General features: G+C 45.9%; 1 protein-coding gene across 1 annotated transcript in view; it reads left to right on the top strand.

Moving 5' to 3' along the window:
- Positions 1-24,139, top strand: part of LOC149334614 (uncharacterized) — a 133,752-nt gene that overhangs the window by 10,930 nt on the left and 98,683 nt on the right. Inside the window, exons 2-3 of the mRNA XM_089557963.1 lie at positions 6,631-6,805; positions 23,911-24,045. Coding sequence (XP_089414089.1) covers positions 6,631-6,805; positions 23,911-24,045 — 310 coding nt within the window. The remainder of the gene's footprint in view (positions 1-6,630; positions 6,806-23,910; positions 24,046-24,139) is intronic.

Raw genomic sequence — 24,139 nt, 5'->3', positions numbered from 1 at the left:
TTACTGTACCTACAGGTAGAGTAACGGCCGATTTTCATTATCCCGCCAGAAGAAATATGTTCAGCAGTGCGCGCAACGTCACAGCTAAACCGGCACCGCAAGCAGCGTGAAGAGTGGGGGCTGAAACATTGAGGACCGCCGCTTTAGCCTCGAGTTCGTAAGCACTTTACGCGGATACTTTACGCGGATACTTTACGCGGATGATACGACATTATTCACTCAGGATAGCAATTTCACAAGCCTATTAATAAACAAATTAAACATGGACTTACAGAATATTGTTTTATGGTGTGAAAATAACTTACTACAACTTAATCCTACAAAAACCACTTTCATGATATTCCGCTCTCATCAAAAGCATGTCATCCCGAGCCCAGCCATTTATCTGGGACATCATATTATCACTGCCTCCGAATCCGTTACATTTCTCGGCATCACGCTTGACTGTCATCTAAAATTTCATCTACACACCAAATCTATCAGTAAAAAAATTTCATTTGGAATAAGGGTGTTAATAAAAACTAGACTTTTCTTTCAACGCCATGTTCTCTTATCCCTGTACTATGCTTTCATTAACAGTCACCTTAATTATTGCCTATCATCATGGGGTAATACCTATTCATGCCATATGTTATGTATTTCTCATCTTCAAAATCAAGCGCTTCGAATTTTATCTTTCAGCCCATACACAGCCACTGCTTCACCTCTTTACTCTGACCTAAACATTCTGCCGTTGAAATGCCTCCTTAATCTTAGGTTAGGTCTTCTAATCTACCGCGCTCGCAATAATAACAATCAACTTCTCTGTTTTTCCGTATCTTTCCTTTCTAATAGCAATGACACTAGATTCTCTGAACAAAATAATATGCTTCTACCAAAAGTGAACACAAATTATGGAAAACAAACTGCTTTTTTCTCCGCCATCAAAACCTGGAATTCATTACCACTAGCAATCAAATCCGCACGTTCGCAGCCCGCTTTCTACACTTTACTAAAAAAACATCTCCTATCAACCCATTCAGCTTCATGCCATGCTTAAGGTTGCCTTCATCTTATTTTATGTTCCCCACTCTGACAGCAAACGGTCATATTGTTAATCTTCTGGAACCTCTTTTTTTTTCTTTCTCCGCCTGTGTATTATATCTGCATTTATTCAATGCCCATTGTTATCTGATGTCTTTTTGTGTTCTTTCTATTGCTCTTATGTTTTGCTATTTTATGCCTTTTTTGTTAAATTATGCCCGCTAACTATTGTATAACTTATTCATTGCCGCAAATTACACTAATAGGTTTTAACTTGATTGTATACTTTTATAGCTCCTCTGCCAAACTTATGCACTTTCCTTATGTATTCCTGATGGGAGGTCCCCCAGACAGTTTTCACTTTGGCACCTCCTACTGTACTAACTTTTTTATGAAACTTACAACTCATTTGTATTTCGTTTTAATAAACCTTCAAACCTTCAAAGTGCAACAAAATAAATACGCCCAGAACGCGCCCCAAGGGAAAAAGCTTGCTTGGCCCATCGGCGGCCCGTGTTGGGCGGACAATCCATGGCCCGAGCTCAGCAAACCAGTTCCGGCCATGGTTGGGGATTGACACTGGCCTTGCAAAAGCCGATCTCCGCTTAACGATGCCGGACCATGCTCAGCCCAATGACAGCGTAAGGATAAATTACCTTTAGCGCAACTAGTGAGCGCAAGCTGCAGGACTTGAAAACTTATACAGACCGATCAGCTTACTCTCCGTTGCCTGCAAGTTATTTATTAAGGTAATCGCAGATAGAATCAGGGCAACCAATCAATCAAGTGACCAGGCAGGCTTTCGTGAAGGATACTCGACAACAGACCATATTCACACTATCAATCAGGTGATCGAGAAATGCGCAGAAATTAAACAGCCCCTATATATGGTGGTGGTGGCGAAAACATTTATTAATCATAGAGAGAGGTGTTGGGGGTCGTGACCTGAAGGGTCATGCCCTTACAACCACTAGGTGGGATGCCTAGTCAGGCACACCATTGGTGTTTGCCGCAGCCCGGGCGCGCTGCGTTAAGGCCCTTTGGGCCTCGAGGGTGCAGCAACCGGACAGGGTCGCCTCCCAGTCCTCCCGGGTGGGGTTCGGGATAGGGGGTAGGGATGGGTTCTGCTGGCAGGCCCACACCATGTGGTAGGTGTCAGACACCTCCCCACAGTGTGAGCACCGCCCGTCGAATTTAGGATCGAAATGCTGTAGAATTGCCGGGCACAACAGCGTGTTGGTGAGCAGGCGCAGGAGTACCCGCTCGTTGACCTTCCCCAGCCCTTTGCATGGGGTGGGAAGAGTTTGGTGCGTGGATTTGTAATAATCGCATATTTCCTTAAAAGTGTAAATCGGATTGAAATGGAAGTCCTGGTCGGCGTCGGGTCCCGTGGGAAATGCCCGGAGAGAGAGCGCGCGGGCGGCGGCGTCGGCTGCCTCATTTCCGTGGACGCCTTGGTGACCTGGAGCCCAAACGATAGATCGGTGCGCGGGATCCGAGTCTCGGCTACAATTTTGGTAAATACGATAAGCTAGGGGAGTAACCCACCCTTGCGTGACGTTTCGACAAGCCCCTCGTGAGTCGGTGATTATATATTTGGAGGAGGTGTCAGAGGCTGCCAAAGCGATGGCAACCTCTTCTGCGTGAATTGCTGACTGGGCCTTGAAAGTAAGGGCGTCTACTGTTTTACCCTCGTGGACGACCGCGGCCGTGTACCATCCCCTGGAGTCCGGGCCGGACGCGTCCACGTAGAAGACTCCTGGTTTGCTCCGAAAATGGCGGTCCAAGGCTTCCGCCCGCGCCAGGCACCTGCCATTATGATCCTCTTTGGACATATTGGTGGGCAGAGGCCGCACGTGGAGGGCGCGTCTCCAGTGTACGGGAAGGCGGCATCTCTCCTCTGTGAATTGAGTGTGCTGGATGTGTAGTCGGGCTAAAAGGCGCGCCGACCCGACCCTGTCTTTGTGAGACTAGTGTATTGGTTGTTGAGGTGGGCCTCCCGAAGCTCCCTAAAAGTGTTCACCATCCCCAGTGCCATAAGGCGGCTGGTAGAGGTAGAAACTTGGAGGTTCAGCGCTCGTTGCATGATTTTGCGGAGGATGACCATATATAGCGTTCATTGATTATGAGGAAGCATTTGACTGCGTGGGAACCTCAGCAGCCATGCAAGCATTGCAGGATCTTGGGTCAAAAATTACGAGGAACTTTAACGGCTAAAGTGGTGAAATGCGAAAGCCTGAGAGCTGCATTCTGCTACGCGATTGTTCACTGCACATTTTGTTGGCGCATTAATTAACTGCCAATTAATGACGCTTAAGTTTCGCCTTTAGGAGTGGAACGCGACAGCGTGTTGTAGCGCTGCCACGGAGTCCAAGGAACGCCACCACCCGTTCGGCGCGATGCGTTGCCCTTTGAACGCAACGCTTTTTGAGGAAAGGAAATGGGGCTGTAATTCTCTGTCATCTCGGTGGACACCTGAGCCGCACCGTACAGAAAGGGAGGAAGTGTGAGTGAAGAAGAAAGAGGGGCCGTAATGAAGGAAATGAAAATTGTATTTGAGGAAAGGAAATTACGCATTAGTTGTCTCACATATCTCAGTAGACACTAGTCGAAAATTGTATTTGAGGAAAGGAAGTTGCGCAGTAACTGTCTTACATATTTCGGTGGACACCCGTCAAAATTCGCGCGCGGTGACGTCACGACAATTTGGACCAATCTGAAACGCGGACAAATACGCCTTGCTCATTGGTAAATTGGTTTTTGAGGAAAGGAAATTATCTGTCTCTCATATCTCGGTGGACACCTAAACCTCGCCGTAACGGGAAGGGAGGAAGATGGGAGTGAACGAAGACACCGTATTCACTAGACGCACCTTTGTTCATTCCAAACCATCGAGCTGGCATGGCGGAGTGGTAGCGTGCTCGACTCCGCAGCGTGCTCGCACTCCGGAGACCGGGGTTCAATTCCCAAGCTCGGCAAATTTCTTACTGGGTTTTATTTATTTATCTGGTCTGACTAGAAAGGTTTGAGTAATTGGTTAAGTAGGGAATTAATTAAACTCAGTCAAACTTACTTGGAGCATCACTAAACGATCCCTTTAATTGGTTGCATGGTTAGTAGCCAAAGTACAATTGGCCCCGTTTGAAATTCGCGCACTGTGACGTCACGACCGTTTCGACCAATTGAAAAGCGTGACATTTCTGTCGACAGCTCCTGCTTACAACGATGAGGCATTAAAGGCTTCCGCCTTAAAATACTGGGATATATCTATAACGACTGCACAGCTAATATAGTCCTCCACAAAGCCGGCGATGAAGTTCCAGTAAAGAAGGGTATTAGTCAGGGAGGCACAATCTCGCCAATGCTATTCACCGCCTGTTCACAGGAGGTGTTCAGGGGCCTGGATTCGGAACAGTTGGGGATAAGAGTTAATACCTGAGTAATTTGCGATTCACTAATGACATTGCCTTGCTAAGCCACTCAGGAGATGAGCTGCAAAGCATGATCAATGAGTTACCCAGGCAGAGCAGAACGGTAGGTCTTAAAATTAACATGCAGAAAACCAAAGTACTGTTCAACAGTCTCGCAACAGAACAGCATTTCACAATTGGTAGCAATGTGCTGGAAGTGGCAAGGGAGTACGTCTACTTAGGGCAGGTAGTCTCCTTTCTTATAAATTAGGATAACGTTAGCTTTCTTCCAATCTTCTGGTACGCTCGAGGTCATAAGGCATTGAGTATACAACAAGGTGGCTAGGTTTTCTAGCACTATCTCCCCTCCGTTCTTCAAGAGATCTGCTGTTACCTGATACTCACCAGCTACTTTCCCCCTTGCATTGCTTCTAAGGCTTTTTTACTGCCTATTTCGTTGCTGGCGGGCCCACTGCAGGCCTTTGCCTGCAGTGGGCGTAGTTAGGCTGATGATGATGAGGTTGCCAACCACTCGGTGGGCAGGTGAGCAGCCTCCCACAAAACAGGCTTCAGACAGACAGACAGGCAGGCAGACAACTACTAAATGCGCGGAATGACCACTGTAAGTGATAGCGCACTAAAAAATTCCATCATGAGGGCACCGGGACCCGCCGGCAGAGTCGGGAACCATGAAGCGGACGCCATCGCTCGAGGCCATACTAACCAAGCGACGTCTGATGCGTTGGGACTCGAGCCAGTTACCCAGACGTACGGCGGCATACTGGAGCACCTTAGGAGACTAAGGAGGGTCCATCCCCCATCCCATAGCGAAACACTAAAAAGCAGTCTGTAAGTTGGAGACGGCTCCAAACAAACGCATATCTGTGATTATTTATTCTAAATGAGATACACTGCACTATATCATTATCATCAGCCTGACTACGCCCACTAAAGGGCAAAGGCCTCACCCATGTCTCTCCAACTAACCCTGTCCTTTGCTAGCAGCTGGCCCCCGTATCCCGGCAAACGCCTTAATTTCGTCCGCCCACCTATCTTTCTGCCGCCTTCCCCCCCCCCCCCCCCCCCCCCCCGCAACGCTTGCGTTCTCATGCAGTCCACTCCGTTACCCCAAAGGACCAACAATTATCTTGCCCTTCCAATACATGCCCTGCCCAGGCCCACTTCTTCCTCTTGATTTCGACTACGATGTCATTAACCCGCACCCACACCCACTCTGCCCGCTTCCGGTCTCTTAACGTTACACCTGTCACTCCTCTTTCCACAGCCAAGCCTCCACGTTTCTGTTTCTGCCCCATAGGTGCCACCCCCCTCCCCGGTAAGATACAGCTGTTCTGTTGTAGACTCTTTTCTTGAGGGGTGACGGTAAAGTACCATTCATGATCTTAGGGAATTTGTAATATGCGCTCCACCTGATTTTTATTCTTCTAGTTATTTACCTCTCATGATCCGGAACAGTGGTCACTACCTGCCCTAAGAAGACGTGTTCCCTTACCACTTCCACAACCTCACTACCAATTCCGAACTGCTGTTGCCTTGCGAGACTGTTGAACATTACTTTGGTTTTCTGAATATTTTTAGACTCACCGTTCCGCTCTGGTTGTCTATAAATCATGCTTTGCATTTCATTCCTGAGTGATTTAGTAGGGCAATGTCAGCAGCGAATTGTAGGCCAACAAGGTAGTCTCCATTGACTCTAATCAGGCCTCTGAGTATCTCCTGTAAACAGGCGGTAGCACTGACAAGATGGTCAATGCTATCGACCAATGCTAAATACAGGCGCGCATGCCCGTGGTGTGGAGAGACAGCCACACTCTACCACACCATATGTTGATGTCAACACAACCCTGAAGTCAGTCATACAGAATGCGACGCCGGAGCACTGGGAGGTAGCGCTGTCGAGCTGGAAACCCGGAGATCAGCTTTCACTGATCGACCGGGCCCAAGCTGCCGCCGCAGGAGTCCGGCACTATAGGGACGTCGTCGTTGTTGTCCTGAGTGGGTCAATGGCGCCTACCCACTGCGGGGGATTGGCCAAGACAGGCTTACACCTGCGTGCTTGTCCGGCTTCTGCCCGAGCCATATTTGGAAGGTTTATTCCGCTTAGCAGGAGGCCACCTGCTTCTTAGCGATTTCCTGCTGGTATCGTCCCAACTACATTCCGTGATTTTTTGAGCAGCCATTCGAGGGCGCACTCATCGAACTCCCACTTCGCCACGTGCTCTTCGCTCCGCCCCGAAGACGACGACGAGAGCAGCAGGGTGACGTGGCACCCTGGCCCGCCGTGGGTATGGGTCATTACTGAGGCCGTCATCATCATCATCACCTTCCCAGAAGAAGGCGTTGGCCCAGACGTGAGTGCCAGGACCCAAGGTTGCTGGTCGCCAGAATCAGGTGAGGTTATTCCTTCGGTACGCTTTCAGCCGGCTCTTACGTTCCATATACCAGTAATGTTAGACGTCTACCGCCTTTGCCGCAGAGGCATGCTTATTCCCTTGGTAATGCTGGGCAACTTTGTTGTTTCTACGTCAACTGAGCTTCACGGCATTAAAGAAGCTGTTTCCCAGAAACCTGCGCCGAACCCCCGGCCGATGGGCTATCTTAACCGACTCGAAAGCATCTCTGCAGATCCTGTCCAACCTGTCGAAGAAAACCAATCATCAGACCCTTGAAATCGGGCATCTACATCATTTGGCTGTTGCCGCAGACCACTGCATAACATTTCAGTAGATACCAGCGCACTGTGGTAAAAAAGCAGATGAAGCGGCCCGTAAAGGCCACCAACATTGTGGATACATTCGGACTTTCTTCAGGAACTTCTGATGCGTCCCAAATGGCTAAAAGATTTGCTTCCGAAGAAGTAAGAAGCATATCGGCTCCGTAGCTTGCCGACACATCGCTGCTAGTTTCTTTACTCAGTGGACCCACACCTCGGATGAGGACTCCCAACCAGAATTTCTCGCCATCTGGAAACACTTTATCATCGACTTCGCCTGAACGCTACCGTTTCGGTCCAATGAACAGTCCGCTTTGTGACAACTGCTGCTCGATCGAAACTGTGGGACATATCGTGCTTGAGCGTCCTGCGTATGCTGACGAGCGTGCGCACTATTAACATTGCACGGAGAAGCTCTCCCCAGAGCCTCTAACAATGGGCAGTATTTTATTTATTTATTTCAGTGTACTGCAAGCCAGAGTTGGCCCAAGCAGGAGGGGCATACAACTAAAAAAAATTTCTAAAAGAGCATCAGCTACAACACCGCGAGTCAGTAAGCAGGACACAAATCCAGAGTCATCAAACAAGATACTAGGAGCCATACAATAAGTTCTTTAGCTCCTTCTCAAAATTCCTAGACTTACATAGACCCGAAGGAAGGCCATTCCACTCCGCGACAGTGTTCGGAAAAGAACTGTTCTTAAACCCACTAGTTCTTGCGAAAATTGGTGCTAATGACTGCTCGTTTACATGACGTGTTCTCCTAGTGCTCGCCAGCTTCACACAATCAGGAAGATCTGCCTTCAGATTTCCAGACATGTAATTATGAAACAGTACTAGACGGGTAACTTTTCTTCTTATTGCCAAGAACTGTAAATTACTCTTTCGAATTAATGCAGTTGGAGAGTCGATCCTTCTATATTTCCCATAAATAAAACGAACTGCTTTTCGCTGAACACGCTCCAGTTGAGCAATGTCTTTCTTGTTATGCGGGTCCCACACTGCTGCCGCATATTCAAGTCGGGACCTAACACAAGCCTTGTATGCAGTGATTCTGGTACTCACGGGAGAGTTTCTGAGTTTTCTTTTAATAAACCATAATTTCTTTACTGCTGATGAGCAGATGTCAGCTATATGAGTGGACCAAGTAAGTTTGTTCGTGAGGGTTACTCCGAGGTACTTATAGCTTTCTACTTCTAAAATGGGATGATTGTGAAGTATATAACTGTGAAATCTGGGCGCTTTTTTTCTTGTGATTCTTAATAATACGGTTTTGTTTGGGTTAATATCCATGCCCCAGCGCTCACACCAGTCTGCAATTGCTAGTACAGTTTTTTGAAGTGGCAAGTGGTCAGAATCACTTACTACCTCTTTAAAAATTATACAATCATCGGCAAACAGCCTCATCCCTACATCCTTTTCAACAATATCCACTAGGTCATTCACATAGATTAAAAATAACAGGGGTCCCAAGACACTGCCTTGAGGAACCCCTGAAGTCACATGCAGCATGTCTGAACAAGAGTCCTGGATTGCTACAAATTGCTGCCTATCTGTAAGATAGGCATGCACCCACTGAATTATAAAAGAGGGAAGTCCAATCGATTCAAGTTTAAACAATAATTTTCCGTGAGGCACCTTGTCAAATGCTTTACTCAAGTAAAAAAATAAGACGTCTGTTTGTCCGGAAGCATCCAGCACTCTTGAAAATTCATGCACTACAGATAAAAGTTGGGTAACAGTAGACATACCTCTCCTAAAACCATGTTGGTAAGCTGTCAAAATATTACGGTCCTCTAAAAATTTTACAATATAACAAAATATAGCATGCTCTAACAACTTACAGCAATTGTTCGTCAAAGAAACAGGGCGATAATTGGCAACTAGTTGGCAGTCACCTTTCTTAAGAATAGGGACAACTCGAGCCTTACGCCATTCAGACGGTATAACACCTGTTGTCAAAGACAAGTTAAACATATCAGTGAAGTAGTGAGATATTTGTTCCTCGTAGCGTTTAAGAAATGAATTCGGAACACCATCGGGTCCGGAAGATTTTTTCGGAAGATAGGTCTTTTAGCCTACCTTAGGCAATAGAGATATGCAATGAACATTTTGTTCGCATATTTACTCTTAAATGACATTAGACATCTTGACAAGCTCTAATTTCACCTTGCGTGCTACCCTCATGCATTCTTCACACCGTGAACTTTGTTAGCCCATTTGTCGGACTATGCACTTCATCATTTCGTATACGTTACATCATTACTCGCCGATGCACCTTAATACGCATTTAATGGCCACATTTTATGTTATCCCCTTTTTGTTTCTTTTATTTTACCTTTCCCGCACCACTCTACTTCTGTCTCTATCTCCCGAATTCCCTTTCCTATGCAGAGTAGCACGCCAGGGATTTTTAAACGCCGGCTTAATTTACTGTTTTCTTCATTAAAGGATTCCTCTCTCTCTCTTGAGACATACGGAACACACAAGCCCAGCTGTGTTACGGACCTTTCTCGGTTCCCGAGGGAAGCGAAGAGCATAAAACGCGTCCTGTTGCGGAGGTGAAAGCAAGCGTGTAGCATCGCCTTAACGCTCGGCCTTTCTTCCAACTACACGGCGCAAGGACAAGTAAGGAAACACCACAAAGCGCTTTGTGGTGTTCCCTTACTTGTCCGCGTTTGTCCTTGCGCTGTGTAGTTGGAAGCATGATTCACCAACACGCCCAGCAAGTGGTGTACGACGTCTATGTTGCAGTGCACGTCATTCTCTCGTCGACACTGGTTGGTCCACCGATGACGCACACAGTGAACGCGTTGAGTCGTAGTGCTTGCGGATTACAGATAAAACGAAGCGTTGGTCCCTGTGTCTTCTTGGAAATAATTCTAACTTGTAGCGGTTTAACGCTCCGAACCGGCACGCATGCGATGAGGCTAGGCAGACTAGGTAGGCAGGTACCATAGTAGCACAAATTGCTGCTGGAACATTGCACCAATATTGCCTTTCTAGGTTGCATTAACGTGGATAGTGTCCTCCTTTCGCAATGTCAAGGCAATATATGTGCAGAAACATTACTGCGATATTTTCCGCAAAGTTGCGTTTATTTACCCAAAGTTCCAGAACTAGGCATTAAATGGGTGGGTGGGGGGGAATGTTTCAAGGGAAGAAGCAACCGGTAACAAATGATAGGAAATGTACAGCAAGCAAAGTTGACTTAACATTTTGGTATAAGAGAAGATTCAAGTAGAACGTGTTGTCGGGCTAGTTGGTTCAACACTTCAGACATGGCAGTTGCGGAAAAACGTACGTAGGCCAGACTGGACGCTGCTTGAACGATCGCGCACGGGAACATGGGTTATCGCTAAAAACGGGGGAGGGATCAAATTTGGCAAAGCATTGCCTGTCCTGCAGTCACTGTCGGCCACGGCTTAATGAGATCAGAGTTCTGGGCACAAGTCGAGATTCAATCGCACGTGAAGTGATGGAAGCGTATTTCATAAAGAAAAGAGGACAAGCATGTATCAGTGATTCTTCGGTTGCACTGTACAATAGTGAGGTAGCCTTTCTCGATAAGACGATGTAAGGTCAGACCTTGGTATATGCTACTGATTGCCACATTATGTATAATTTCGATGCGCATGCTCAAAGTGCATTCTATTTTCTTCCTTTAAATATGTGCCTTGTATTTTGAATAAAATCAGTTGTAAGTTTGCGCTCGTCCCGTAACCTGTCTTGTGTGTGTGTGTGTTTCGCGCAACTGCCATGTCTGAAGCAGATTCAAGGACTGCGCAAACACGCTGGTACACAAAACAAGCTCGGACACTCTTCAGCATAGCACAAGGAATAACAGAGCATAAGCAAAGCAAAAAGGCGAAAAGCAAATGGAGGCGAAATGCTAGAACTCCCGTAGAGTAGACTACAGACCTGAAGAAAAAAAAAAAAAACTCGATAACACAACCGAAGGCCAAAGTGCATAAATATACACAATACCTGTCACTCATGGCACAAAATTTGAATTATGACAATAGAAGCCAGACGCGGGGAAATCAAATTCACGGGTTCTCACTGTCACGTCTGTGCTGTGCATCCATAATAGGGAGTTTTAGAATAGGGGGCCCCAACGCTTGGGGGCCCCAAGGAAATAGCGGGCCCCAGCGCTACGTACGAGTGCGCCGGTGAGTTTTAGAATAGGGGTCTCCCCTACGCAGCGGGGCCGGGCTTGCGTTTATCGACTGCAGCGCCACTACGACAAACAAAAAGATACTCTTAAAAAAGATTTTAAAATATGCGTTCATTTCTTCGTCAGACACTGTTATTATTGCAGACATACGATTTAAGAGTAAAAACTATAAGTGTGTGTTTTTACTGAGGCGAGCAACTCCATTCGAAAGCCCCACGAAGTCATCTCTACGGCAACCAGATGCGTACTCGCTAAGCCTAGCAGCTTTGTAAACACGGAAGCAATCTGAAAATATAGGGCATTTCATCGCTAAAATTTTGTGGTGAGGGCATCATCAGACAAAGCGATAGCTTCGTGCGCCTTTCGTTCTTCCTTGAACTTAATTTAAACACAGAGTAGCGGCGACAACGAATTTTGGGCTCTGTTGTGTTTTATGGTACATAAGCGACTAATTACCCAGGCTAACTGTTCTCGGCGTTTAAAAAGAATGGTCACCCGAGATAACCTCGAGCACTTTGTTATCTAACAAGTGTGGCAGTGCTCATACAAAATCCTTCTTCGCACAGATACTTTTCATTTCATTTCATTCATTTACCTTAAAGGCCCCTTTCCGCGTATTACATAAAAGGTGGGGTAATCAAAAATTTTGTTACATTTTTTCACGATGACATATGAAGTTCAGTGTTGGCGTTGAATGATGATGGGCAGGTGATAGCAGCAACGGAGTGGGAGAGGCCGTTCCAGTCTGACGCGGCTCGTGGAAAGAAGGAGGTGGAAAAGGTTACGGTACGGGCACTTGGACGAGTAACTTGAAGGGGGTGACCAGTGCGATGTGATATGCGCGGTGGAGGTGCGCAGATGTGGGGTTCTTGGCCGAGTGCGCTGTAATAAAATTTATTAAAAATAGACAGGGTTCGGAAGCAACGACGGAAAGAAGGACTTGGTATGTTGGACAGTGATTTCAAGGATGACACACTGACTTCGAATGAATATTGGGAGTAAATGAAACGGGCGGCGCGATTTTGCACGGCTTCAAGTGCATCGATTAAATATGCTTGGTGGGGGTTCCAAATGGGGGATGCGTATCCTAGTTTTGGCCTTACCAATGATGTACAAGCGAGTGATTTGACCTCTTTTGTTGCGTGACGTAAATGGCGCTTCAGATATCCCAGGGTTTTGTTTGCAGATGGAATAACGTTAGTAACATGTTCGCGCCAAGTTAAATCATGACTTACAGTGATACCCGAGTATTTATATGAATGAATGTGCTCTATTGGATTGTTAGCAATTCTGTAACAAAACAACGGATTAAGACTGCGGTGAAACGAAATAAGCTTGCATTTGTTAGTGTCAAGTGTCATTAGCCAGTAATCGCACCATTTTTCAATGCGGTTAAGATCATCCTGAAGGGCTTTTTGGTCAGAAATATTAGTTATTGAGTCGTAGATAACGCAGTCGTCAGCAAATAAATAGATATTGCATGATAGCTGTTCGCGCAGGTGATTTATGTATATTAGGAATAAAAGAGGATAGGACCGAGACCTGAGGTTCTCCTAGAGTTACGGTGGCAGGATGATTGGTTTGGTTTATGGGGTTTAACGTCCCGAAGCGACTAAGGCTATGAGAGACGCCGTAGTGAAGGGCTCCGGAAATTTCGACCACCTGGGGTTCTTTAACGTGCACTGACATAGCACAGTACACGGGCCTCTAGAATTTCTCCTCCAAAGAAATTCCAGCCGCCGCGGTCGGGATCGAACCCGCGTCTTTTGGGTCAGCAGCTGAGCAACATAACCACTGAGCCACCGCGGCGGCTGGTGGCAGGATGAGATGACTGGCTATTAACAGCAACTGACTGAAAGCGACACGTTAGAAATGCTTCAATCCATTTTAAGATGTTAGGATGCAAGTTCAGCTGCGAAAATTTTAACATCTAACGTCGATGGGAAACTTTGTCGAATGCTTTAGCAAAGTAAAAAATATGGCGTCGGCCTGGATATTCAAGTCGAGGTTCTCATGCAGATCACGAAGAAAGACTGCTAATTGTGTGTTACAAGAATAGTTCTTGCGAAATCCATGTTGTGCAGGATGAAAAAATTTGTTACCATCCAGGAACTGCGCGATTTCTGAGTACATATGCTCCATGATTTTACGCGGTACACTTGTGAGCGAGATAGGACGATAATTTAATGGTGAATTTTTGTCACCGAACTTCTAGACTGGAACGACCTTTCCCTTCTTCCAATCATCAGGTATGGTGCCTGTGGAGAGTGACTGAGCAAACAGTAACGATAAATATTCGGCAGAAATGCACTTTGTGTTCTTTAAAAGTTTAGAATTTATTGCGTCAGTGCCTGCTGCAGATGAAAGTTTAATTTTATTTACTAGAGACAATATTCCATTAGCAGAAACATTGGTTACAGGCATGGTGTGCGGAATGGTCGTAAGCAGAATAGGTAAGGGCGCATCAGGCTCGCTGGTGAAGACAAAATTAGTGTGGACAATTAAAAGAAATAAAAATAATAGTGCCCGGCCCGCACCGCTTAAAGCACAACTAACAGAGGAAAAAGCAATTGAAAAGATATTAGCACATTCAGTACCACTGAATGGCTCTTCTGAATATTTATTGAGAGTAACTGAACGCGCACTGCTAGGATTTATAATTTTCCAGAACTTTTTTGTGCTACTTTTTAGGATTCTCGACAAGTCGTCGTGATAAAAGTGTCGCTTAGCGTTTTTGATTGCTGATAAATACGAGCTCTCAGCGGCATAATATTTGTCCCATGAGCAGGTACTAGGATTCATTTTAGCTGTGCGGAACAGGCGTTTCTTTTTATTTTCGAGTTTTTTCAGTGACTTCGTGAACCAAGGCTGGCTTCGACTGTCATGAAAAGTAGTCTTCGGGATGAATTTATCTGCCAGGGAGTTAAGCTTTTGTTTAAATATCGACCAGTTTTCCTGGATAGATTTGCTTTGAAAAGTTGCGTTAAAACATGGAAAGAAGGAGTGTACCTCGCTACTTATTGCTTCATAGTTCTCTTTATCATACAGCCGGATTGTCTTTCCCGGACTGTGGCGCCGAATTGGATTGAAATTAAAGACTGTGTGGATGACTTTATGGTCCCTAATTCCTCGCAAGGAAGTCATGGAGGAGCAGCTTTCAGGATGGCTCGTTAATACTAAATCTATAATATTTGCAGTGTCCTTTATTACAAGCGTAGGCTCTAGTACAAGTTTGGCAAGATTAAAATTCGAACAGATATCAAGAAATTCTCTTGTATCAGCTCGATTATCTATGGAGGGCACCAGGTTATGCCAGTTAACAGTCGCGGAATTAAAATCCCCGAAAAGGAGAATGTGAGCGTTGGGATACCGCGAGATTAATTTAGATAAGGTTGTGTTCAGCTGGCGGCAAAAATGGGGAGTGTTGTGTGGCGGCCTGTAGCAGGTACCCAGCAGCACAGAATTCGGAGCGGATCGACAGATGAGCCAAATTATTTCAAGGTCGGATGAAATGATTGGAGCAGTGCATAAGTGCTGCTTGCCACAATCAGAACACCACCACCACGTGCGTTTATACGTTCTGAACGAAAGAGAGAAAAATTTGGTAGATCAGCAAGCACCTCGCCATCACTAATGTCATCTGTTAGCCACGTTTCTGTTAATATAAGCAAGTTGCTATCAGATGAAAACACCAGGCTTGACACGAGCTCTCGCTTCGGGATGGAACTGCATATGTTGTAAAGATTACCGAAAGCTTAGGACATGTTTGGGGACGGTGTAGTGCTGACTTGCGTCGCTGTGGTGGCTAGAAGGTTTCTTTTGCTGTTTGCTCAGTCTCATAAAAAAAATAGCGTTTGGGGCCTATATGGAAGATTTTATACGGCAAAGAAAATTTAGTTGTCTGGCAAACGCGACAAGTTGCTTTCTTATATTTTGAGCTCGGCGGGAGAAATCCTCACCAATGCTAAAATCAGAATTATTTAGTTTGGAGCCATTTGAGAGGATCATTTCTTTTGTCTTAAATGATGCAAACTTTGCTATTATGGGAAGCTGGCGTTCTGTGTTGTGACGCCAGAGACGGTGTGCACGTTCGATGTCTTTACTATCTAACGTCAAATCGAGTTGATCGGAGCAGTGGCGAATTATGAGTTCTTCGGATTCGGTCAAGCAAAATGTTTTGCGTACTGTCCTGCATCAATCGGGCGATAATGAAGCGGTATGGATCAAAACTAAGCTTACCGATCGAACCGTTTATATTGGAGGGGTATATAGACCACCAAATTCCTCACTTGACGTAATTACCAATATAAGGCAATTTATGGAAATAAATATTAGAGGAGGAGAAGGAGTAATTCTCCTAGGCGATTTTAATTTACCGGGAATTAATTGGAGCTCCTACGCACCCGGGGAGATGAATGTGGCAAGCTCTGAACAACTTTTAGACTTGGTATTTTGTTATGATTTAGTGCAAATAGTAACCGAATTCACAAGACTGTGTGATACAACATCATCTATTCTTGATTTAATTTTTGTGTCTCATGGCTTAATAAGGCACTTGACAGATTGTCATGTTGAGGACGGATTATCAGATCATAAAATGGCAATAGCTTCATTCAATATGTCACCATCTATCTCATCATCTAAACCAATAAGAGAGGTTTTGAATTTTCAGATCGCGGATGATGTCAGTGTGCTAGATTATCTTGAATCTTCTTTCGATGAATTCATGTACCTCTATCACTCAGAACTGAGCAATGATGCTTTGTGGAGTTTCTTTTCCAATGCCGTGACCCATTGTATCGAGCACTTTATACCAAAGAATAAAAAGAAGAGCAGACGCAGGAATCCATGGATTAACAGAGAAATTATCCATTCGAAAAGGAAAATTCAGCGGAAACGAAAAGCATGTTCCCAAAATTGCAATGTGGGTGACACAGCTTGTATTCGCCGCATGAGACATGACTTGAAACACCAAATTAGAGAGTCAAAAAACCGTTTTTTCAATGTTACACTGAGGAAGTTTCTTTGCGAGGCACCGGCGAAATTTTGGAGGTATGTTAATCCATCAACCAAGCAACACTGTTCAAATGCTGAGGTTAACACTCAAGAAAGCACTGAACAATTCAACCTTCAGTTTTCCTCTGTTTTTACGAAGGATGATGGCACGTTGCCAGGCCATTATGACTTCTCTACCCGTCCTCCCATTTCAGATATTGTGATAACCGAAGAAGGTGCTCTGAACCTGTTACTCAATATTAACACAAAAAAAGCCCGGACCAGATGGTATACCTAATGAATTTTTAGTCAGGTATGCTGAGTGGGTGTCTAAGTTCCTTACGAAAATGTTTATTTCTTCTGTTAGCAATGACTACTTCCCTTCCGCATGGAAACTAGCCAGAATAGTGCCAATCCATAAAACCGGTAACACTTCAGACTTTAGCAATTACAGACCAATTTCTCTCACGAGTACGTGTTCTAAGCTACTAGAACATATCATGACCAAACACTTATCGAACTATTTAGAAACGTATAACTTGTTATCACCACAGCATGGTTTCCGTAAAGGTTTGTCTACGATTACACAGTTAGTTGAGCTAGTTCATGATATTTCACAAACGATTAATTCCCGCGGACAGATGGACTTAATTTACCTAGATTTCGCCAAAACTTTTGATAAAGTTTCCCACCCTAACTTCTACTTAAAATCAATACTATGTTTAAAAATCCCAAACTAACGACATGGTTTACTTCCTATTTAGAGTGCCGCCACCAGTACGTTGAAATAGACGGACATACGTCCAGCTTATTACTGGTTTTATCTGGTGTACCACACGGCAGTGTCCTTGGACCGCTTTTATTTCTTATTTTTATTAATGACTTGCCAAGCCTTGTTTCTGTCCCTATAAGATTATTCGCCGACGATTGTGTCATTTACAATAGAATAAATTCTCCCAGTGATCAAATGAACATGCAACACAGCCTAGACAATATTACTAAATGGTGCGATGACTGGCAAATGACCATTAATCCCTCGAAATCTGTTTGTATGTCTACCACTAGGAAGAAAACTACCTTAGAATTTCCTTACCGTATTCGCGATAATGTGCTCGGAAGGGTAGATGAACACAAGTATTTGGGACTAATATTTACTAGCGACTATATATGGAATAGGCACGTGGAGGAAACATGCAATAAGGCTAATAAAGGCGCAACTTACATAGTACAACTCCTGAAATTAAAAACTTGGCTTATAGAACACTGGTCAGACCTATAATTGAATACGCTAAAATTGTCTGGGATCCTCACGCGCAAGAAAACTGTAGCAAACTAGAAAGGATTCAGAGGTTAGCCTCTCGATTCATATTTAATAAATATCGCCGAGTTCACTCCCCCTCAGAGCTGTGACACCTTGCAGACCTTCCCAAGTTAGAATTAGGGACCAAATTCGACAGGCTCAAGTTTCTGTTCCTTATTATCAGTAACGAAATTAAAATCAATAGGACCGATTATTTCGACATTCGTTCTAATGAATCATCTAGACATCGCCATAGCATGTATATTCCGCCTCCAGTATCTCGTAACGATGCATTTAAATATAGTTTCTTCCCAGAGCAATAAAAGAATGGAACATGCTTCCCGATTCCGTAGTTCAATCTTCTTCGCTCAGTGCCTTTTTGGTTAATTTAGACTCTTTTATTTATTCCGGGAGCGCGGTGTGCTAACATGACTGGGTTAAGTCCGTGTATTGTGTTTCGTGTCTTTATATAGTGTTTCACTGTGTAGATAGATGCTCTTGAGTGTGCGTGGTTATGTTTTTTGTTGCTCCCTTCTACAATGTAATAGGGCACTGTGTACACTTCTCTCGTCCTCTTTAATGACTTGTTACGTGTACAATGCGCTTGATGACAGATTTGTTGGTATTTTTGCTTTCTTTTTTTTCCTACCACTCCTGTAATGACCCTTCAATAGGGTTAACAGTATCAACAAACAAACAAACAAACAAACAAACAAACAAACAAACAAACAAATGTCTCGGATGGTGTAGGATCGGAAAGGCCGTAAAAAAATCAAATTGTATCTTCATGAGCGGTTTTCGGTGTCACCAAATCGGGCCTCCAGATCCTGCACCAGCTGAGTCGTTTTTTCTGCGTTGGATTTCACACATTCTACATCTGTTTTCAAAGTAGCCAGGTTCTGGTAGTGGCTCTCTAAATCGGCAATCCTCTGAATTAGATCAGTAATGGTTTTCTCTGTAGTTAGCTTGTTTTTGATGTCTTGGACGTCACTGATTATTGCAGTCTGACCCGAGGACAACTTCTCGAATTCAGCAAGCACTGCCTCTGCACTGGCAGGTCCCGGATTCGTTTCTATGTCCCCGGACAATAGTAGCAAGACGCGAATCATTTCTAAACATTCAGTAGCAACATCGACACAACACTGTGGGCTCGGAAGCTGCACCATGCAGTAATTACTAGTTTTCTTTGCAAATAAGGCGTATGGGTTACTGACCTGCATTATGAACAGAAGCGGATTAGTGGTCTGCTTCATGGTACAGCCACCAAGCCCACAGAGCGCAGCCGATGATTGCCGCTCTTTTATACACGGTGTGTCAGGTGCCTTCGATGACGATGTGTGTGTCCAAGGTTCCAGCAATGACGCTGGCAGATTTGAGGCGCTGATGGAATTGAGACAACGGACATGCGTATCACTGTAGGGGTATCCAGGCAGGTCTGACGGCGCGCATTCCACCCCAGCCGAAACCAGGGCGGGAAGCAGCGCGTGTGTGACGACTGCTGCGAGCACCTGCATTAGGAACAGAAGCGAATTAGTGGTCTCGTTCTTGCTACAGCCACCAAGCCCCCAGTGATTTGAGTTTAACTCGTCGTGCTGCACGTTTATGACTATAGGCACCCTGCGCATCTAACTCCCGCGCGACGCGCGCGCCACTGGCGGCGGCGCGCGCGTCCCTGTCAGGAAGGCGGGGGCAGTCTGACAGCTCCCGCTGTGTTGCGCGCGCCGTCGCGAAGCAGTTGTGCGCCTCCTTCCCGAGCATCAAATGGCACATAACAACAGGGGGAGACATTGCTGTGTTGTAGGATGCAATAATAAATATATAAATTTGCCTCGGACAAGGTTTTATGGATTTTCAACGCGACATTGGGAGACGGCCCACCCTTTGCGATGGGCAACACGCGCGCGCGGTTTCTGGTCAAACAATGGTCAAACCTGTACGGAAGACGCTTACCTGACTCATGCATTACCTCCTAGACAGGTTTTTGACTCATGGTAAATTCAGCAGACTCGGAGGAATGCTAATGGCTCTCTGGGAACCCTTCCCTCTTCTTGCACCCACGATTTTCGGTCATTGACATGGCTGTCAACAATATGTGGGCTTAAAAAGCTCCGCCGAAATCCACCCGCAGTCACACCTGAGGAAGAAGCCCAAATTTTGCGCTGCAAAGAATCGTTTACATTAGTTCCAGCTATGCGCGGAATCCTTGCTCGCTTCCACTGCGCCTTGTCGTCCAGCGTCTTTTTCAACAGTAAAAGCACGTTTTCAGGGGCAACGGCAACATGCTCGTGATAAATCTTTGCCTGCACGTCTGAATGACTGGGTGATAATTTAGTATAAAAATCATATATCCTAATGTCGAAGAATCGGGGCACTTGTACTAAATGCGTAAAAATTTAACAAACATTGCAATGAAATTCCGGTTTTTGAGCACAAGCTTTCTTCAAGAATCAGGCATGAAATAGCCAGGATACTCCTTTTTTGCAGAATCCCAGTCAAATAGGTTTATGTTTTCCGCAGGAGTTTCAGTGCGCACAAGCGCTTCGCCGCAGCTTGCATTCTCTTCTGCTTGCAAAAGTTCGTTCATTGGACATTTCGTATCTCCAAAATACTGACGGACGTGTTGTAGCGATAATGGCCTGGCAGTTTCTGAAAAAATGAGAAAATTTGAGTGGCGGATTACGCAATGGACACATCATTGCAAGGCGTAGTTTGAACAGGGTATTCCACATCGAACACCGAAGGTGCGGCAAACGAGATTGTTATGAAGTCAGGTTTGCGTCGTTCGCTCAGCAACTGGAATTTTCTAATTACCTTCAATGCTATGCCGACTGGCCGTCTTTGAAAGTGCAGGGTAAGCCTTTATAAATGCAGGGACACCCCAGGCTTGCAGGTGGCTCGTTTTGGAGAGCGTTTCACACCGCTCCAAAAACACGGTAACGGCAGCAGCGTGTTTACATTTGCTTGCCTTGCAACTGCAGCCGGCGGCTACAAGCTGTCTACCGGAAGATAACTTCATAAAAAAAAAATGAGTGAGTGCAACGCTGACAGGCATTAGATAGAAATATTTCTTAGCGTTGATCTGATCGTTTTCGGTAGCGCAGTGACGCTTGTCTGCGCAATGCACCGGGCTGCTACTTCGCTCCCGTCGCACGACACCACCTCTTTCACACTGCGTACATGGCCTGCTTCAAAAAGCTTCGTTCCTTTCCTGACGTTCGCTCCTCGAAATAATTTTTCAGCCTCATGAATGAATAGGTTGAAATCCCGCCTCTACGAACAGCGGCAGCCGCTAGCAGACGCCATCCCTTCGCAGTCGCGGGGCGAGCCTTCCTGACAGGGACGAGGAACTGGCCGCGCGGGGGAGCTGAACGCAGCCTCGACGGTGGCGGTGCCTGGCGGGTGCAGGGTGCCTATAGACCAGATTTTTGAGCCTCTCCTGGGCGCGGCCATTTTGCACCGACTGGCGCGCCGCGGTGCGGGCGTTTCTTTGGGGACTGCGGGGCTGCGGCAGTTCCGCGGCCGCGCCTGCATATAGCCGCGCTTCGGGCGCTAAAAAAACATTGTCGAGCATACTTCCGCTGCGTGGCTGTGTTGCAGGAAGTATTTACGTTATCAAAGCGATAACATTGACGCGTTTTAATGACATTTAGTTTGACATTCAGGTTAATTGTGCCGGCGCTTAGAACGCGCTCGTGCTTATATCGAATTCCGTCTTGGTGCTCCACCGCAAAGAAACTTTTTATTCAATATCAAGAATTAGGTGTGCGGCTAGTATGCAGTTCCAATTCCCATGCACTCTTATTCCTTCCTGCCGGCCATAAAGCCCCCCCCCCCCCCCCCCACTTCCACAAACGGCTTTCTTGTCGCCGCGCCAGTTTATCAACAAATTACCGCTGTGAGCTCAACTGAGTCGCAGCGCCAACAGAAAACAAATTTTGTCATGGTTTATGCAACCTTGTGCATAAAAACGTACTTTCGCTTAATTTATAAAAGCTTTAATAGATATGAGCAGCTAATCCAGCTTTCACTAATTCTGAGGTCCGAAGTCGCGTTATGTTATTCAGGAGCTCTCGCCGCGTGCGAGAGCGTTGCGTAGGCGTTTGGCTAAGTGTGGAAAATGTAATGAAATCGCGCATATTTTCCTATGAATAATGTAGATACCGCACCGCTGCGGTGGCTCAGTGGTTACGGCTCTCTGCTCTGGCCCAAAAGACGCGGGTTCGATCCCGGCCGCGGCGGCCGAATTTCGAAGGAGGCGAAATACTAGAGGCCCGTGTACTGTGCGATGTCAGTGCACGTTAAAGAACCCCAGGTGGTCGAAATTTCCGGAGCCCTTCACTACGGCGTCCCTCATAGCCTGAGTCGCTTTGGAACGTAAAACCTTAATAAACCAAACCAAGCTAAGGTAGATACCAACAGCAGAAAGATACTATAGATAAACCTTTACCCCCCAGATACCTCTGACATGTGTGCGGAAAAAGCAGCTGGATTCGGTAGCGGTCGTGCTTACAATCCTGTGCATGAAATGTGTTTAATGGGAACAAGAGCAAGCTCAGCGCAAGGATGCCGAACACGTACTAGTGATCGAAAACGCGCTCCGTCGGGACAACCTTCAGTCTGCAGCTCGCCTATCCAGTTACTATTCCACTGAGTCAAATCAATAGATCTATATTCTGATGCATAAAATTATCATAGATGATATCGCACATAAAAGGCGACAACAAAGGACACGACAGCGCAGAAATCTGCTTCGAAGTGCCGGTTTCCAGTCGGTACACTATACCTGGTCGACTACCCTCGGATGTCACGTTAACGAGTAACTGCGCACAAGATAACCGCAGCACTGTCTGGAAGAGGGCAAATGTGAGTAGTGACGCACAGCACACACCCTCATACGTTAGCTGATGGAGCACAAAACGGCAGAAGCGAACACGTAAACATGCGTTCTATGCGCGGCGCCGGCGCGACCCGCAGTCCCTCGGGCCGCGCGCGCCGACAGATGGCGACTGGCGTAGAGAGTAGGCGCGCGTCCGCAGCCTGCGTGCGAGGGTAAAAAAATCTGGTCTATACGTATAGTTTTTTTCTTTTCAGCCTGAGCGTAAACTGAGCATCGTAACCCCTTAAAGGTGTTTATAGAAAGCAACATAATTACTTTCCTAGTTTTCGGCGAAATTGTTTCATGCTTCTAATCGATTCTATATGATTTCACCGATCATCTTTTCGCTGTAGGGAGGTTTTGCCTTTCTTGAGGCTTCAGAGCAAAAACCATTGCTAGTCTCTTGCCTTGGCTATATTCTTTTTAACGCGATGCCCGCAACAAAAATTTTCCGCCAACGCTGGAGCTTCAAGTGTTTACAGCGTTGTGCTCAGCAAACGTGGAGAAGACCAAATTTAAACATCCGCGAATATTTACTTTTATCGGAAAGATCCCTTCTAAGACGCAAGCAGCGCCATCTACCTCATGGATTTTTATTTTGCGCTACTGCTGCGATTTACGGCACCTTCGCTATATCTGGTATATTTCCACAACACGACGAGTCGTTTGACACCATTCGGAACCCCTGCGACAAACGGCCGTAGTGATCGTCTGAAGGTCCTTGGAATGCACGTTGTGGGGCGGAAAGGTCGTTGACGCGAATCTCACACATACATATATTGGGCTTCATCTGAATTATAGTCGGATACAACTCAAGTCTGCAGTGAAGCTCCGCCCACATTCAGCCTCTGTGCACAGAATTCTTCCACGATGAAAAAGTAGTCCGCTGCTTAATTAATCATTTCTTGTTACTTAAACAAGCAGCTTATCACAAGAAAAAAATTATGAGCTCTAGAATTTTAATACGCGAATTGTCTGATATAGTCAAACATTAAAAAGCCGATTTCGTTTATTGTTGCGATTGGGCAGCGGAGTAATACAGGACGCCACGGACCACGGCCCAGTGTTAGCAACTGCTGTTTTTTTAAGTTGTATCCTACTATAGTACTTTTATCCTGAGGAACATGCCAAGTCATTTGGCACCACTTGGAACATTCTGCGTCGAACAAGTGGCTCCAAAATTTAATGCGAATGGTGGTCCGGGGGGGGGGGGGGGGGGGTCCAACCTCGATGGCCGCTGTACTGGCCCATAGGTATATAACGGATCGAAAGTATTGGTGTCAACTAATGCTACGCGCCCACTGTTGCTATGTGGTACAGTGTGGTCACTTGGTTACTGTTTTGGTCCATTTGATCTTCACTGAGGACAGACGCGTCCTTGATGAACGTAGGTAGTTAGAGCTAACGCTTTTAAAAACTCTCCGCAGTTTTCGTGGCCACCAGGGTGCAGTGATGACGGACGCAAAACGCGCCCGAGTGGCGGAAGATAAAATACTCGTCTACCGCAATGGAAACAGGGCCATGTGGGAGGTAAGCCGGCACCAAAAAATTCAGGGGGCACTTTGGCTCTCTAAAGGGCTGCAAGGCGAAAGCCTTTCCTGGCGCACTGTTTGACATTGACTGC

This window comes from Amblyomma mixtum, chromosome 8, assembly GCF_055824585.1.
Source record: "Amblyomma mixtum isolate Tamu chromosome 8, ASM5582458v1, whole genome shotgun sequence".
Classification (NCBI taxonomy): Eukaryota; Metazoa; Arthropoda; class Arachnida; order Ixodida; family Ixodidae; genus Amblyomma; species Amblyomma mixtum.
Note: the sequence above shows the minus strand (reverse complement) of the source record. Positions and strands in the feature narration are given on the sequence as shown.